Here is a 17,794-nt window from a genome sequence, read left to right on the forward strand (position 1 = left end):
GACAGATACTGTGTGTTAACCACACAGATACTGTTAACCAGACAGATACTGTTAACCACACAGATACTGTGTGTTAACCAGACAGATACTGTTAACCAGACAGATACTGTGTGTTAACCAGACAGATACTGTTAACCAGACAGATACTGTTAACCAGACAGATACTGTGTGTTAACCAGACAGATACTGTTAACCAGACAGATACTGTTAACCAGACAGATACTGTTAACCAGACAGACACTGTTAACCAGACAGATACTGTGTGTTAACCAGACAGATACTGTGTGTTAACCAGACAGATACTGTTAACCAGACAGACACTGTTAACCAGACAGATACTGTGTGTTAACCAGACAGATACTGTGTGTTAACCAGACAGATACTGTGTGTTAACCAGACAGATACTGTTAACCACACAGATACTGTTAACCAGACAGATACTGTGTGTTAACCAGACAGATACTGTGTGTTAACCAGACAGATACTGTTAACCAGACAGATACTGTTAACCAGACAGATACTGTTAACCAGACAGATGCTGTTAACCAGACAGATACTGTGTGTTAACCAGACAGATACTGTGTGTTAACCAGACAGATACTGTTAACCAGACAGATACTGTTAACCAGACAGATACTGTTAACCATACAGATACTGTTAACCAGACAGATACTGTGTGTTAACCAGACAGATACTGTTAACCAGACAGATACTGTTAACCAGACAGATACTGTGTGTTAACCAGACAGATACTGTTAACCAGACAGATACTGTTAACCAGACAGATACTGTGTGTTAACCAGACAGATACTGTGTGTTAACCAGACAGATACTGTTAACCAGACAGATACTGTTAACCAGACAGATACTGTGTGTTAACCAGACAGATACTGTGTGTTAACCAGACAGATACTGTGTGTTAACCAGACAGATACTGTTAACCACACAGATACTGTTAACCAGACAGATACTGTGTGTTAACCAGACAGATACTGTTAACCAGACAGATACTGTTAACCAGACAGATACTGTTAACCAGACAGATACTGTTAACCAGACAGATACTGTGTGTTAACCAGACAGATACTGTGTGTTAACCAGACAGATACTGTTAACCAGACAGATACTGTTAACCAGACAGATACTGTTAACCAGACAGATACTGTTAACCATACAGATACTGTTAACCAGACAGATACTGTGTGTTAACCAGACAGATACTGTTAACCAGACAGATACTGTTAACCAGACAGATACTGTGTGTTAACCAGACAGATACTGTTAACCAGACAGATACTGTTAACCAGACAGATACTGTGTGTTAACCAGACAGATACTGTGTGTTAACCAGACAGATACTGTTAACCAGACAGATACTGTTAACCAGACAGATACTGTGTGTTAACCAGACAGATACTGTTAACCAGACAGATACTGTGTGTTAGCCGATGGCCACATGACGGGACTCTTGCATTGGTTATTTGTTGTCTTGAAGAATATCCATCAGACACCATTTTACTGAGTAATGAGCTCACTTGAACATTGTGTGTGTGTGTGTGTGTGTGTGTGTGTGTGTGTGTGTGTGTGTGTGTGTGTGTGTGTGTGTGTGTGTGTGTGTGTGTGTGTGTGTGTGTGTGTGTGTGTGTGTGTAGACAGTCAAGCCTAAGGAAGGCTGGCAGGTGTACAGCTCGGCCCAGGATACAGAGGGGAGGTGTATCTGTACAGTGGTGGCTCCTGAACAGAACCTCTGCTCCAGAGACGCCAAGGAGGGACAGCTCCGTCAGCTACTGGAGAAGGTTCTAGATACACACATACACACACACACACACACACACATTATGAACCAACGTCACTAGCATTACTCTCTATCTATGATATTAATCTATGAAATATGGGCCTTTAATGTATTCTGTCTGTATAGCAGGCCAGGGGGTTTCTCTATCTTCTTCACTGTGGTCCAGTGTGGTAAAGTTAACACTAATGTACAAACATGCCTTAGGGCAGTTTCAACCAGGCCATTTCAGGATCCCGTCATTGGAATCAGAGGAGTGTGGATAATGTAGCTCAGAGTTCTAGTTTGATGTAGTGGTGATTTTGTTGGTTCTTTTTTGTAGAAGTCAAACACAATGGAGGAAGCATTGTAACTAACTGTAACTAACTGTAACTAACTGTAACTAACTGTTGGTTGAACTTGGTCCAGACCCGTTCCACACCAACTGATGAGCTATAAAAATTCAAATTAAACCCACCATTGTTGTCTCTATCCTTTAAAAATAAATCAACCTTAATTATTTTTTTTATTGACAAAAGAAAACCAAAACAGTAGTCAAAACATTTGAATCTTGTTGGTGCAGAAAAACAATGTTGTGTCTTCTTCTTCTCTTTTGTTAAGGTGCAGAACAACTAATGGGATGCCTCTTCTTCTTCTCTTTCGTTAAGGTGTAGAACCACTCATGTGATGCCTCTTCTTCTCTTTCGTTAAGGTGCAGAACAACTAATGGGATGCCTCTTCTTCTTCTCTTTCGTTAAGGTGTAGAACCACTCATGTGATGCCTCTTCTTCTCTTTCGTTATGGTGTAGAACAACTAATGGGATGCCTCTTCTTCTTCTCTTTCGTTAAGGTGTAGAACCACTCATGTGATGCCTCTTCTTCTCTTTCGTTATGGTGTAGAACAACTAATGGGATGCCTCTTCTTCTTCTCTTTCGTTAAGGTGTAGAACAACTAATGGGATGCCTCTTCTTCTTCTCTTTCGTTAAGGTGTAGAACCACTCATGTGATGCCTCTTCTTCTCTTTCGTTATGGTGTAGAACAACTAATGGGATGCCTCTTCTTCTTCTCTTTCGTTAAGGTGTAGAACAACTAATGGGATGCCTCTTCTTCTTCTCTTTCGTTAAGGTGTAGAACCACTCATGTGATGCCTCTTCTTCTTCTCTTGTCCTGTAGGTCCAGAACATGTCCCAGTCAATCGAGGTGCTGAACCTGCGGACTCAGAGAGACTTCCAGTACATCATGAGGATGGAAGGCCAGTTCAAAGAGCTAAGGTCAAAGTTCAGACAGATAGAGACCAACAAGAAGACACAGGTCAACAGAAACTTCCAGGTAAGTCTGTTTGATAGGAAAATTACAGGAACATTTGTAGGGACATACAATACCCTTTGACACAATGCTAATGCTAATGATTGATGTTCCGGGAAGCTAATGATTGATGTTCCGGGAAGCTAATGATTGATGTTCCGGGAAGCTAATGATTGATGTTCCGGGAAGCTAATGATTGATGTTCCAGGATACTAATGATTGATGTTCCAGTATGATAATGATTGATGTTCCGGAATGCTAATGATGAATGTTCCAGGATGCTAATGATTGATGTTCCAGTATGATAATGATTGATGTTCCTGGATGATAATGACTGATGTACCTGGATGATAATGATTGATGTTCCGGGAAGCTAATGATTGATGTTCCGGGATGATGATGATTGATGTTCCTGGATGATAATGACTGATGTTCCGGGATGATAATGACTGATGTTCCGGGATGATAATGATTGATGTTCCAGGATGCTAATGATTGTTGTACCTGGATGCTAATGACTGATGTACCGTGGATGATAATGACTGATGTTCCTGGATGATAATGACTGATGTACCTGGATGATAATGACTGATGTACCGGGATGATAATGATTGATGTTCCAGTATTATAATGATTGTTGTTCCGGGATGATAATGATTGTTGTACCTGGATGCTAATGATTGTTGTACCTGGATGCTAATGACTGATGTACCGTGGATGATAATGACTGATGTTCCTGGATGATAATGACTGATGTACCTGGATGATAATGACTGATGTACCGGGATGATAATGATTGATGTTCCTGGAAGATAATGACTGATGTTCCATGCAACATTTTGTCCGCTGGGCTTGTGTTTGTCCTTCCACAGTAGTTGAACTGTATTGAATTGAACCCTGTGTTTCCCTCCCTATAGGAGTTGAAGGGTAAGATGGATGCCCTACAGCCTCTGATCCCTGTGTTGGAACAGTACAAGACAGATGCCCAGCTCATCTCCCAGTTTAAACAGGAGATCAGGAACCTCTCCATGGTGCTCACAGCCATCCAGGAGGAGATAGGAACCTATGACTACGAGGAACTACAACAGAGGGTCCTGAATCTGGAGAGCAGGCTACGCAACTGCATGAGCAAACTCAGTGAGTCACAAGCAAACACACGGACAGACACACCAGTGGTGTTCAGGATTAGTGATGTTAGTGACGTTCAGGATTTTTTTTTTTGAGCATGGTTTCTATTATAGCATATTGGATGACTGTCATTCATATTCTATTTACCAAGCTCAATGTTACAGCGATCGGTTTAGGCTACTACAGTGGCTTGCTGTCACGTTCTGACCTTAGTTATTTTGTTATGTCTTTGTTTAGTATAGTCAGGGCGTGAATTGGGTGGGTTGTCTATGTTCCTTTTTCTATGTTTTGGGATTTCTGTGTTTGGCCTGGTATGGTTCTCAATCAGAGGCAGCTAGCTGTCTATCGTTGTCCCTGATTGAGAACCATACTTAGGTAGCCTGGTTTCACTTTTGAGTTGTGGGTGATTATTTTCCGTGTTAGTGTTTGTTACACGGGACTGTTTTGTTTGTTTCCCTTTGTTATGTTGTAGTGTTCAGTTTTTTTCATATTAAAATGGACACTTACCACGCTGCAAATTGGTCCGATATCTCTTACTCCTCGTCAGAAGAAGAGGACGAGCGTTACACTTGCAAAAGTATTCACCCCCTTGGCATTTTTCCTATTTTGTTGCCTTACAACCTGGAATTAAAATTGATTTTAGGGTGGGGGGGGGGGATCATTTGATTTACACAACATGCCTACAACTTTGAAGATGCAAAATATTTAGTATTGTGAAACAAACAAGAAATAGGACACAAAAAAAACGGAAAACTTGAGCGTGCCTAACTATGTGAATTCAAATAGACTTCATTACAAAAAAGAAGCAAAGCCGAGCAATACCAAGAAGAGGAAGAACTAAATCTCCATTCTCAGTGCTCTGCTTTTATACAGTTTTACCCTCATCGTCACTCCACTTTATGAATCTTGTTGTCTTGCTTAGTTTCCATTATCTTATTGGCTCAGACATTGGGGCATAGATTCTATTGGACACTCCTACTGCAGGTCTAATGGTGCCTAATAACTGATTAGCTGATGTTCCTATCCAAAGGTCTTCACAAGTTCAGGCCGATGTTGTCTATGTATGATTTAACCCGCGCGTTTCCAGTAGCCTTCACAAGATCAGATATGGCCCAGGCCAGTCACATCTTGTGTTGGTCTACCTTGCCTCATCCACACGGATTCTGCTCAGATATGGCCCAGGCCAGTCACATCTTGTGTTGGTCTACCTTGCCTCATCCACACGGATTCTGCTCAGATATGGCCCAGGCCAGTCACATCTTGTGTTGGTCTACCTTGCCTCATCCACACGGATTCTGCTCAGATATGGCCCAGGCCAGTCACATCTTGTGTTGGTCTACCTTGCCTCATCCACACGGATTCTGCTCAGATATGGCCCAGGCCAGTCACATCTTGTGTTGCTCTACCTTGCCTCATCCACACGGATTCTGCTCAGATATGGCCCAGGCCAGTCACATCTTGTGTTGGTCTACCTTGCCTCATCCACACGGATTCTGCTCAGATATGGCCCAGGCCAGTCACATCTTGTGTTGGTCTACCTTGCCTCATCCACACGGATTCTGCTCAGATATGGCCCAGGCCAGTCACATCTTGTGTTGGTCTACCTTGCCTCATCCACACGGATTCTGCTTACGTTCTATTTGTTTTTACATGTTTACATGGTGGTGGCAGCATCATGCTGTGCGGATGTTTTTCCATCAGCAGGGACTGGGAGACCTGTCAGAATTGAAGGAAAAGAGGGAAACCTGTTCCAGTCTTCTAGAGATTTGAGACGGAGGTTCACCTTCCAGCAGGACAATGACCTTAAGCACACTGCTAAAGCAACACTCGAGTGGTTTAAGGGGAAACATTTAAATGTCTTGGAATGGCCCAGACCTCAATCCAACTGAGAATCTGTGGTATGACTTAAAGATCGCTGTACACCAGTGGAACCCATCCAACTTGAAGGAGCTGGAGCAGTGATGCCTTGAAGAATGGGCAAAAATCCCATTGGCTGGATGTGCCAATCTTATAGAGACATATCCCAAGAGATTTGCAGATGTAATTGCTGCAAAAGGTGGTTCTACAAAGTATTGACTTTGGAGGGGTGAATAGTTATGCATGGTCAAGTTTTCTGTTTTTTTTTATGTTATTTCTTGTTTGTAAATATTTTTCAACTTCAAAGTGGTAGGCATGTTGTGTAAATCAAATGATACACCCCCCCCCCCCAAAAAAAATCTATTTTAATTACAGGTTGTGAGGCAACAAAATAGGAAAAATGCCAAGGGGATGAATACTTTTGCAAGCCACTGTACATGTGGAGGTCTGAAAACTGATCAACTTTGATGTTGGAGTGAACTGTGACGGTCTCTTTAAAGGTATCTCGCTTTTTGATCCGAATCTAAGCAGTTTCTTACCTGGTACTGGAAATGTATTAAGGGAAACACACAATGTTACATTTTTGATGTACTTTAGTGTATCAGATAGGCTCGTTAGTGAGATGGAGCTGTGTGACCTAGGGTACATCCCAAATGACACCCTATTCCCTATATAGTGCACTAGTTTTGACCAGAGCCCTATGGGAATAAGGAATAACGTTCCATTGAGGATGTACTCTAGGTCACAGATTAACTAGATAACAGGTGGAGTGTTCCAGTGGTCACAGGCATGAAATTAGCTGTTAAGAACTAACACAGTCAGGGGAAATCTAATCTGAGGTGGTATGTGTGTGTGTGTGTGTGTGTGTGTGTGTGTGTGTGTGTGTGTGTGTGTGTGTGTGTGTGTGTGTGCGTGTGTGTGTGTGAACAGCATGCGGTAAACTGATGAAGATCACTGGACCTGTGACAGTGAAGACCTCTGGTACACGGTTTGGAGCTTGGATGACTGATCCACAGGCCTCCCCTAGAAACAACCGGGTGAGTGGAGGGAGGACAGACCGACAGGCAGAGACAGATAGTTTCTCAGACCAGGGGGTTTGATCTAAACACAGACACAAGTATGATACCTCAGTTTCAAGGGTGTTTATTTAAACCAAAAAACAAAATAAATCCGGTTTCCTCCAGGAGACCTCTTCCGGGTTACCACCTTCTGGCCCCCGGGGAATGCTGTCTCCTCTGGGGTAGAACTCCGAGCCCCTTGGTTCTAGCAGACCGTGAGGACGTATATCCGGTAGCAACCTCTCACCTCTTCCAACCTCACCCTTGTGCTGACCTCCTGGCAGCTTTATGGGCCCCTAGATTATTCTCGAGCCTCAATCAGCCTCGACGACACTCCCCCTGGTGGCTAAAGTGCCAAAATTCAGTATTTTGACCCTCCGTCAACCCTGTGTCACTTCTAGGAATATTTAACCCACTTAATCCCAAAATGTATCACAAGTTTGCACCATCATTGTAAAACCCTAGTTATTTTGTTTCTTTGACAAAGTCATTTCTAAAGATAATAGTGATTAATTCCCTCATTTTATGGTCAACACTTTTGCGTGAACTGAATTCTCCTCTTCATATGGTAAAACTATTTCTTTACAGAATATTTTTTTCTAAAGAAACATCTAATAGTCAAATAATCGATTTCAAGCAGGTGTGCTGGTTTCACTCTTTTTGTCCCTTGTCCGGTGTTTTGTGGTGGAAAAACAGAGTGGAACGAGCACTACACGTCAACCCTGTTACTAATAGATAGACAGACTAGAAATGTCAATTATATAAAAAAATTTTTACGTGAAGCTGGCATTCAATTGTCACTCCCTGTTGCATACAACACGCTACAACATTCCTCCTGTCACAAGGGAATTTATGGCTGTTCCAAGATGAACCCTGTTACTTTATTTGATACTTAATATGGACTCATTACTATAGTATTTATTGTCATTTAACCTCTTGAGATGGGAAAACATGTTTTATGAAGTTTAATGTACGTTTTATGACAGACTGTTGAAATTCGGTATAAAATAGTTACAGGACACTTCAACAGGATTGGTGGAACGACCCATGTGCCATGTTGTGACTAATGTACGTACAGAGTAGACCGTTAAATTGCTAATGTTCTCTTGTACTTGTGTTCCAACCCAGGTCTGGTACATGGATAGCTACACCAACAACAAGATCGTCAAAGAGTACAAGTCCATAGCAGACTTTGTTTCCGGGGCCGAGTCTCTAACCTACAACCTGCCGTTCAAGTGGGCCGGGACCGACCACGTGGTGTACAACGGCTCTCTGTACTACAACAAGGTCCAGAGCAACATCGTGGTGTGTTACCGCTTCGAGACGGGCCGCGTGGTAACCCAGAGAGCTCTGGAGAACGCCGGCTTCCACAACGTCTACCCTTACACCTGGGGAGGCTACTCCGACATAGACCTCATGGCCGACGAGCTGGGTCTGTGGGCCGTCTACGCCACCAATCAGAACGCAGGAAACATCGTCATCAGCCAGCTCAACCCCGACACGCTGCAGGTCCTCGGAACCTGGAACACGGAATATTCCAAACGGAACGCGGGGGAGTCCTTTATGATCTGCGGAACACTCTACATCACTAACTCTCACCTGACTGGTGCTAAGGTCTACTACTCGTACTCCACCAAGACCTCCAGCTATGAGTACACAGACATCCCCTTCCATAACCAGTACTTCCACATGTCCATGTTGGACTACAACGCCAGGGACCGGGCGCTGTACGGCTGGAACAATGGACACCAGGTTCTGTTCAACGTCACGTTGTTCCACATCATCAACACAGAGGACGATTCCTGAGGAGGAAGAACCTCTGGAACACTGATTAACATTCCTGGTGTTCCGGTGTTCCGTCAGTCATTGTGGGAGTTCTGTTGTTGGTTCTCTAAATGGTATTTTTTGCTCTCTTCTTTTGACAATCCATCTTCGGATCTATTGGCTTCCCTTTCAAATTTCTAATGCAAGAATTACTAAAGATGTTGGCCTCCGAACTCTAAACTGTCTCCCAATGTCATGACAGAGTCATGATATTCTCTGGTAGTCCTACCTAGCAACCCCAATTTTCAATCATCTGGCCCTCTAACGATGACATCATGCACCGACAGTCTTCCTCATTTTCCTCTCTTTTGACACAAGCCTTTATTTTCACTTTATCCCTTTCCTTTCAGCTACTGGACTCTATGAGAGATTGTCTGGGCTTGGTAACATGCCTCTGATTGGCTGGGCTTGGGTAACATGCCTCTGATTGGCTGGGCTTGGGTAACATGCCTCTGATTGGCTGAGCTTGGGTAACATGCCTCTGATTGGCTGGGCTTGGGTAACATGCCTCTGATAGGCTGGGCTTAGGTAACATGCCTCTGATTGGCTGGGCTTGGGTAACATGCCTCTGATTGTCTGGGCTTGGTAACATGCCTCTGATTGGCTGGGCTTGGGTAACATGCCTCTGATTGGCTGGGCTTGGGGAACATGCCTCTGATTGGCTGGGCTTGGGTAACATGCCTCTGATTGGCTGGGCTTGGGTAACATCCCTCTGATTGGCTGGGCTTGGGTAACATGCCTCTGATTGGCTGGGCTGGGTAACATGCCTCTGATTGGGTGGGCTTCGGTAACATGCATCTGATTGGCTGGGCTTGGGTAATATGCCTCTGATTGGGTGGGCTTCGGTAACATGCGTCTGATTGGCTGGGCTTGGGTAACATGCCTCTGATTGGGTGGGCTTGGGTAACATGCCTCTGATTGGGTGGGCTTGAGTAACATGCCTCTGATTGGGTGGGCTTGGGTAACATGCCTCTGATTGGGTAACTTAGCTTTTGTATCCATTGCAACAGTATCAATATGAGTATGCCTTATTCAGTGCAGTCTGTTCTGTAAGTCCATAGGATAACAGGTGTTCTGTCCTGCATGAATGTCTATGATAGCATGTCTAGCTCTCCGTGGCTTGCATCCCAAATGGCACCCTAGGTCCCAAAGGGCTCTGGTCAAAAGTAGCACACTATATAGGGAGTAGGATTTCATTTTGGATGCAACCTATGGCTGTCCTGATAGCATCGAAACTCTGTCTGTGGACTCTCTCGGCAACCATCTCTCTTTCCCACTGTAACACAATTAATGACTATTGTCTGATTATACTGTATATGGATGAGCAGGAAAATACACATTTATATACACAATTAGTGCTACATTATGGAAATAAAATGATTATTGTTTTTGATGAAGTATTGATTTGCTCCGAACTTTAGTTTGTGTTGGAACTACAGCAATGTAGTATCTTTATTTTGTAACTTGATGAGGAATCGATTGTATGTGATAACACATTACGCTAACAGTGATCTCTACGGGCCCTATTCAGACCTAAGATAAGTAGACTTTTAATACGGACTTAAGTCAAACATTTGACCTTAAAGACGGAATGCGCCGAACGGGGAAACAGCGCCACTGGCCGTCTGCTAAAAAAAAATGTACAGTACATATTGTGTTGTTCTATCGCACGTACAATGGTGTCAGAAAAATGGTGTCAGAAGATGGTGTCAGAGAAATGGTGTCAGATAAATGGTGTCAGAGAATTGGTGTCAGAGAAATGGTGTCAGAGAAATGGTGTCATAGAAATGGTGTCAGAGAAATGGTGTCAGATGAATGGTGTCAGAGAAATGGTGTCAGAGCAATGGTGTCAGAGAAATGGTGTCAGAAAAATGATGCCAGAGCAATGATGTCAGAAAAATTATGTCAGAGCAATGATGTCAGAGAAATTATGTCAGAGCAATGATGTCAGAGCAATGATGTCAGAGAAATGATGTCAGAGGGTAAAAAAAACAGTGTTGGTTGCGGTAACGTCTTTGTTGTTGTAATATCTACAACGGACGTGGCAGTTACACCATTAAGGAGTCCAGCTTTAATTCCATGTTTCAATGACTTAAGTCCAAGTCTCCAGTGTGAATCGGGCCACAAGAACATAATATATATTAGCATTTGTTAGTGATCTCTATCAGAACAAACTGAAGCGATTCTAATCAGAATTGCAGGAGAATAGCAGAGTAAATGAGCTCCTATGGTGATTACCACTCTATCAGGTCTGACCTGAGTGTTGTGTGTGTGTGTGTGTGTGTGTGTGTGTGTGTGTGTGTGTGTGTGTGTGTGTGTGTGTGTGTGTGTGTGTGTGTGTGTGTGTGTGTGTGTGTGTGTGTGTGTGTGTGTGTGTGTGTGTGTGTGTGTGCAGACCACCATGCACCAAAGCACCCTGACCTCCCCACCAGAATCCCTCCCCACCAGAATCCCTCCCCACCAGAATCCCTCCCCACCAGAGTCCCTACCCACCAGAACCCCTCCCTACCAGAACCCCTCCCCACCAGAAGCCCTACCCACACACCCACCAGCAGCTCCAGGGTGAAGTTTTCCCTAGACCAGTGGTTCCCAATTTTTTTTTTAACCGTACCACACCATAATATATACAATTCTGCGGCACAACTAAAACGTCCTTATTAATTTATTAAATGGTAATGACCTCCATCTCATCTGATGATTTTGACTGCAAATCATCTATTTTCTCTGATAACCGTTTTTATATATTAAGTAGAGTTTATGAAAAAAAAATAATGATGGTTAATTTATCCCACGCATCTGCACCAGAGTTTTTTATTTTTTATAGCTCTGGTAAAATACACTGTATTGTTGGCTGGATAGTAAAGACACGACACACATCTCTGAAGTATATCCTGAACCAGAATACCACATCTCTGAAGTATATCCTGAACCAGGATACCACATCTCTGAAGTATATCCTGAACCAGGATACCACATCTCTGAAGTCTCTACTGAACCAGAATACCACATCTCTGAAGTCTCTACTGAACCAGGATCCCACATCTCTGAAGTCTCTACTGAACCAGGATACCACATCTCTGAAGTCTCTACTGAACCAGGATACCACATCTCTGAAGCCTCTACTGAACCAGGATACCACATCTCTGAAGTATATCCTGAACCAGAATACCACATCTCTGAAGTCTCTACTGAACCAGGATACCACATCTCTGAAGTATATCCTGAACCAGGATACCACATCTCTGAAGTCTCTACTGAACCAGGATACCACATCTCTGAAGTCTCTACTGAACCAGGATACCACATCACTGAAGTTTCTATTGAACCAGGATACCACATCACTGAAGTCTCTACTGAACCAGGATACCACATCACTGAAGTCTCTACTGAACCAGGATACCACATCTCTGAAGTCACTACTGAACCAGGATACCACATCACTGAAGTCTCTACTGAACCAGGATACCACATCTCTGATATCCTGAACCAGAACACCACATCTCTGAAGTATATTCTGAACCAGGATACCACATCTCTGAAGTATATGCTGAACCAGGATACCACATCTCTGAAGTCTCTACTGAACCAGGATACCACATCTCTGAAGTATATCCTGAACCAGGATACCACATCTCTGAAGTCTCTACTGAACCAGGATACCACATCTCTGAAGTATATCCTGAACCAGGATACCACATCTCTGAAGTATATCCTGAACCAGGATACCACATCTCTGAAGTATATCCTGAACCAGGATACCACATCTCTGAAGTATATCCTGAACCAGGATACCACATCTCTGAAGTATATCCTGAACCAGGATACCACATCTCTGAAGTCTATACTGAACCAGAATACCACATCTTTGAAGTATATCCTGAACCAGAATACCACATCTCTGAAGTATATCCTGAACCAGAATACCACATCTCTGAAGTCTCTACTGAACCAGAATACCACATCTTTGAAGTATATCCTGAACCAGGATACCACATCTCTGAAGTATATCCTGAACCAGGATACCACATCTCTGAAGTACATCCTGAACCAGAATACCACATGTCTGAAGTATATCCTGAACCAGAATACCACTTGTCTGAAGTATATCCTGAACCAGAATACCACATGTCTGAAGTATATCCTGAACCAGAATACCACATCTCTGAAGTATATCCTGAACCAGAATACCACATCTCTGAAGTATATCCTGAACCAGAATACCACATCTCTGAAGTATATCCTGAACCAGAATACTGAATCCCTGTGTCGGAGACCAGGGTTTGCTTCCCAGTCCAGGCTGACCATTTGTGATCTGTCTCCCCCTCTATATTCTACTGTCTGAATATAAAAATGAAAGATCTTTATCTTCTCTGCTATTCAACAACAGGCCTTCCCTACAGTGGTATGGTTCAGAACACCAAGTGTCTCGTGATTAATGATGGAACAGCTGCTTCATAGCCATCTCACCCTGTACGTACAGCACTTTACATTGAACCGATCAATAGATGTGATTGATGTCTTACTAATGAGATGGCATTACTGTCCTCAGAGAATATTATCTGTATCCCAAATGGCATCCGATTCCCTCAATAGTGCACTACGTTTGACCAGAGCTGGTCCAAAGTAGTGCACTATACTGTATAGTGAATAGGGTGCATTTTTGTGTTGAAGACCTGGTCAGCAAACAGCTGATCTGTTGCTCTGGTCTGACGTCAATCTATCAATCAAATATATTTCTAAAGCCCTTTTTACATCAGCCGATGTCACAAAGTGCTTGTACAGAAACCCAGCATAAAACCCCAAACAGCAAGCAATGCAGGTGTAGAAGCACGGTGGCTAGGAACAACTCTGTAGAAAGGCAGGAACCTAGGAAGAAAAGGCTCTGAGGGGTGGCCAGATTAGAACAGAACATGGCCAAGATGTTCAAATGTTCATAGATGACAAACAGGAGATTAGAACAGAACATGGCCAAGATCTTCAAATGTTCATAGATGACAAACAGGAGATTAGAACAGAACATGGCCAAGATGTTCAAATGTTCATAGATGATAAACAGGAGATTAGAACAGAACATGGCCAAGATGTTCAAATGTTCATAGATGACAAACAGGAGATTAGAACAGAACATGGCCAAGATGTTCAAATGTTCATAGATGACAAACAGGAGATTAGAACAGAACATGGCCAAGATCTTCAAAAGTTCATAGATGACCAGCAGGGACAAATAATAATAATCACAGTGGTTGTCGAGGGTGCAGCAAGTCAGCACCTAAGGAGTAAATGTCAGTTGGTTTTTCGTAGCCAAGCATTCAGAGTTAGAGACAGCCGGTGCGGTAGAGAGAGACAGTTGAAAACAGCAGGTCCGGGACAAGGTAGCACGTCCGGAGAACAGGTTCCATAGCCACAGTCAGAACAGTTGAAACTGGAGTAGCAGCATGGCCAGGTGGACTGGGGACAGCAAGGAGTCATCATGCCAGGTAGTCCTGAGGCATGGTCCTAGGGCTCAGGTCCTCCTGGAGGGGAGGGAGAGGGAGAGAGAGAGAATTAGAGAGAGCATACTTAAATTCACACAAGACACAGGATAAGACCGGATAAATACTCCAGATATAACAGACTGACCCTAGACCCCCGACACATACAGTGGGGGTAAAAAGTATTTATTCAGCCACCAATTGTGCAAGTTCTCCCACTTAAAAAGATGAGAGAGGCTTACTTTTCATCATAGGTACACTTCAACTATGACAGACAAAATGAGAAAAAAAATCCAGAAAATCACATTGTAGGATTTTTAATGAATTTATTTGCAAATTATGGTGGAAAATAAGTATTTGGTCAATAACAAAAGTTTATCTCAATACTTTGTTATATACCCTTTGTTGGCAATGACAGAGGTCAAACGTTTTCTGTAAGTCTTCAGAAGGTTTTCACACTCTGTTGCTGGTATTTTGGTCCATTCCTCCATGCAGATCTCCTCTAGAGCAGTGATGTTTTGGGGCTGTTGCTGGGCAACACGGACTTTCAACTCCCTCCAAAGATTTTCTATGGGGTTGAGATCTGGAGACTAGCTAGGCCACTCCAGGACCTTAAAATGCGTCTTACGAAGCCATTTTGGTTTCATCTGACCATATTTTATTTATTTTTTATTTTATTTTACCTTTATTTAACCAGGCAAGTCAGTTAAGAACAAATTCTTATTTTCAATGACGGCCTGGGAACAGTGGGTTAACTGCCTGTTCAAGGGCAGAACGACAGATTTGTACCTTGTCAGCTCGGGGGTTTGAACTCGCAACCTTCCGGTTACTAGTCCAACGCTCTAACCACCAGGCTACCCTTCACCAGGCTACCCTTCTCCCAATTCTTCTGGATCATCCAAATGCTCTCTAGCTCTCTAGTCCCTGGCGGCGTAGTGTGTTACTGATGGTAGGCTTTGTTACTTTGGTCCCAGCTCTCTGCAGGTCATTCACTAGGTCCCCCCGTGTGGTTCTGGGATTTTTGATCACCGTTCTTGTGATCATTTTGACCCCACGGGGTGAGATCTTGTGTGGAGCCCCAGATCAAGGGAGATTATCAGTGGTCTTATATGTCTTCCATTTCCTAATAATTGCTTCCGCAGTTGATTTCTTCAAACCAAGCTGCTTACCTATTGCAGATTCAGTCTTCCCAGCCTGGTGCAGATCTACAATTTTGTTTCTGGTGTCCTTTGACAGCTCTTTGGTCTTGGCCATAGTGGAGTTTGGAGTGTGACTGTTTGAGGTTGTGGACAGGTGTCTTTTATACTGATAACAAGTTCAAACAGGTGCCATTAATACAGGTAACGAGTGGAGGACAGAGGAGCCTCTTAAAGAAGAACTTACAGGTCTGTGAGAGCCAGAAATCTTGCTTGTTTGTAGGTGACCAAATACTTATATTCCACCATAATTTGCAAATAAATTAATAAAAAATCCTACAATGTGATTTTCTGGATTTGTTTTCTCATTTTGTCTGTCATAGTTGAAGTGTACCTATAATGAAAATTACAGGCCTCTCTCATCTTTTTAAGTGGGAGAACTTGTACAATTGGTGGCTGACTAAATACTTTTCTGCCCCACTGTAAACTATTGCAGCATAAATTCTGGAGGCTAAGAATAGGTATTGAGGTATTGAGACACTGTGGCCCCGTCCGACGATACCCCCGGACAGGGGCAAACCAGGCAGGATACCACCCCACCCAAAGCACAGCCCCCACACCACTAGAGGGATATCTTGAAACTTACTACCCTGAGACAGGGCTGAGTATAGTCCACGGCACGAACCCGAGGGGGGAGCCAACCCGGAAAGGAAGATTAGTGACTCAACCCACTCAAGTGACGCACCCCTCCTAGGGACGGCATGGAAGAGCACCAGTAACCCAGTGACTCAGCCCCTGTAATAGGGTTGGAGGCAGAGAATGCCAGTGGAGAGAGGGGAACTGGCCAGGCAGCGACAGCAAGGGTGGTTTGTCGCTCCCGTGCCTTTCCGTTCACCTTCACACCCCTGGGCCAGACTACACTCAATCATGGGACCTACTGAAGTGACACGTCTTCAATGACTTCTGATGGACACCTGCTTTAAATCAGTCAGTTTTAAGATGGCTGTGACTATATATAAATCTCTATCAGAGCATGTGTCCATTTGTCTTGATGGGTAGACAGTCGGAACCTCTTGCAGACAGAACATGTGTCCATTTGTTTGGATGGGTAGACAACATCTCTTGCAGACAAAGCATGTGTCCATTTTTCTGGATGGGTAGACAACATCTCTTGCAGACAAAGCATGGGTCCATTTGATTGGATGGGTAGACAGTGTCGTGGAAATTTCCTCTATTTACCAAATCATGGGAGCAAACCACAACACAAGTCAGAGTTAGTTATCAAAGTCCATCTTTAATTATATGAGCTCTATCACAACCCTGTGACTCTCAGATCAATTCAGTGTCTATCAATGAATTCTCTGAGAGCCCCTTCCACATTGCAACTGAGATCCTTTAATAGCAAAGAACACACGTAGTCAGACAGCATAGACATAATAAATCATTCAGCTTTGTCTCCCTACTCAAACCCAGAAACATAAACCAATCATCCATATCAACAGGCATATATCAAATTGTCATTTAGATACAACCAACTCTAAATACAACCAATCCTGGACAAGCTCACAGAGAGGAGAGTGAGGCTATAGGTTAAGATAAGAGGGAGCATGAGAATGATTCCAGACAATGCCATCCTCCTCTCCCCGATGGGAAAAGTAGGGAGTGACTGGCACACAGACACAGTGGAGCAAAATATATGTTTACACATGATGACACCTTGACCTCTCCCCTCTCTGCGGCCCATGCAACTTAGTCTTGACATAGAACAGATACTGCAACCCTGCAACAGTATTATACAAAAATAACATTCTTGATGAGAAGTAACTTACAAACATACAGTATGATGAATATAAAACATCTTACCTATGTTACCAACCAATTCTGATTATTCCCCAACAACAGTCAGAACCTCTTGCAGACAAAGCATGGGTCCATTTGTTTGGATGGGTATACAACATCTCTTGCAGACAAAGCATGGGTCCATTTGATTGGATGGGTAGACAGTCAGAACCTCTTGCAGACAAAGCATGGGTCCATTTGTTTGGATGGGTAGACAACATCTCTTGCAGTCAAAGCATGGGTCCATTTGATTGGATGGGTAGACAGTCAGAACCTCTTGCAGACAAAGCATGGGTCCATTTGATTGGATGGGTAGACAGTCAGAACCTCTTGCAGACAAAGCATGGGTCCATTTGATTGGATGGGTAGACAGTCAGAACCTCTTGCAGACAAAGCATGGGTCC

The 17,794-nt window shown here is 43.4% G+C and overlaps 1 protein-coding gene across 2 annotated transcripts in view; it reads left to right on the forward strand.

Annotated features, from left to right (window-relative positions):
- The window catches only part of LOC110509131 (noelin-3), a 13,596-nt gene extending 3,252 nt beyond the window's left edge, over nucleotides 1-10,344 (forward strand). The window contains exons 2-6 of one of the 2 annotated variants that reach the window (XM_036966728.2): nucleotides 1,653-1,796; nucleotides 2,946-3,101; nucleotides 3,995-4,214; nucleotides 6,993-7,099; nucleotides 8,249-10,344. In XM_036966728.2, coding sequence (XP_036822623.1) covers nucleotides 1,653-1,796; nucleotides 2,946-3,101; nucleotides 3,995-4,214; nucleotides 6,993-7,099; nucleotides 8,249-8,926 — 1,305 coding nt within the window. In that variant the 3' untranslated portion in view covers nucleotides 8,927-10,344. The remainder of the gene's footprint in view (nucleotides 1-1,652; nucleotides 1,797-2,945; nucleotides 3,102-3,994; nucleotides 4,215-6,992; nucleotides 7,100-8,248) is intronic. The other variant, XM_090225287.1, reaches the window with a different exon arrangement.
- Nucleotides 10,345-17,794: the final 7,450 nt, after the last annotated feature.

Source organism: Oncorhynchus mykiss, chromosome 28 (genome assembly GCF_057628025.1).
Source record: "Oncorhynchus mykiss isolate SJ-2025 chromosome 28, ASM5762802v1, whole genome shotgun sequence".
In the NCBI taxonomy this organism is placed as follows: domain Eukaryota; kingdom Metazoa; phylum Chordata; class Actinopteri; order Salmoniformes; family Salmonidae; genus Oncorhynchus; species Oncorhynchus mykiss.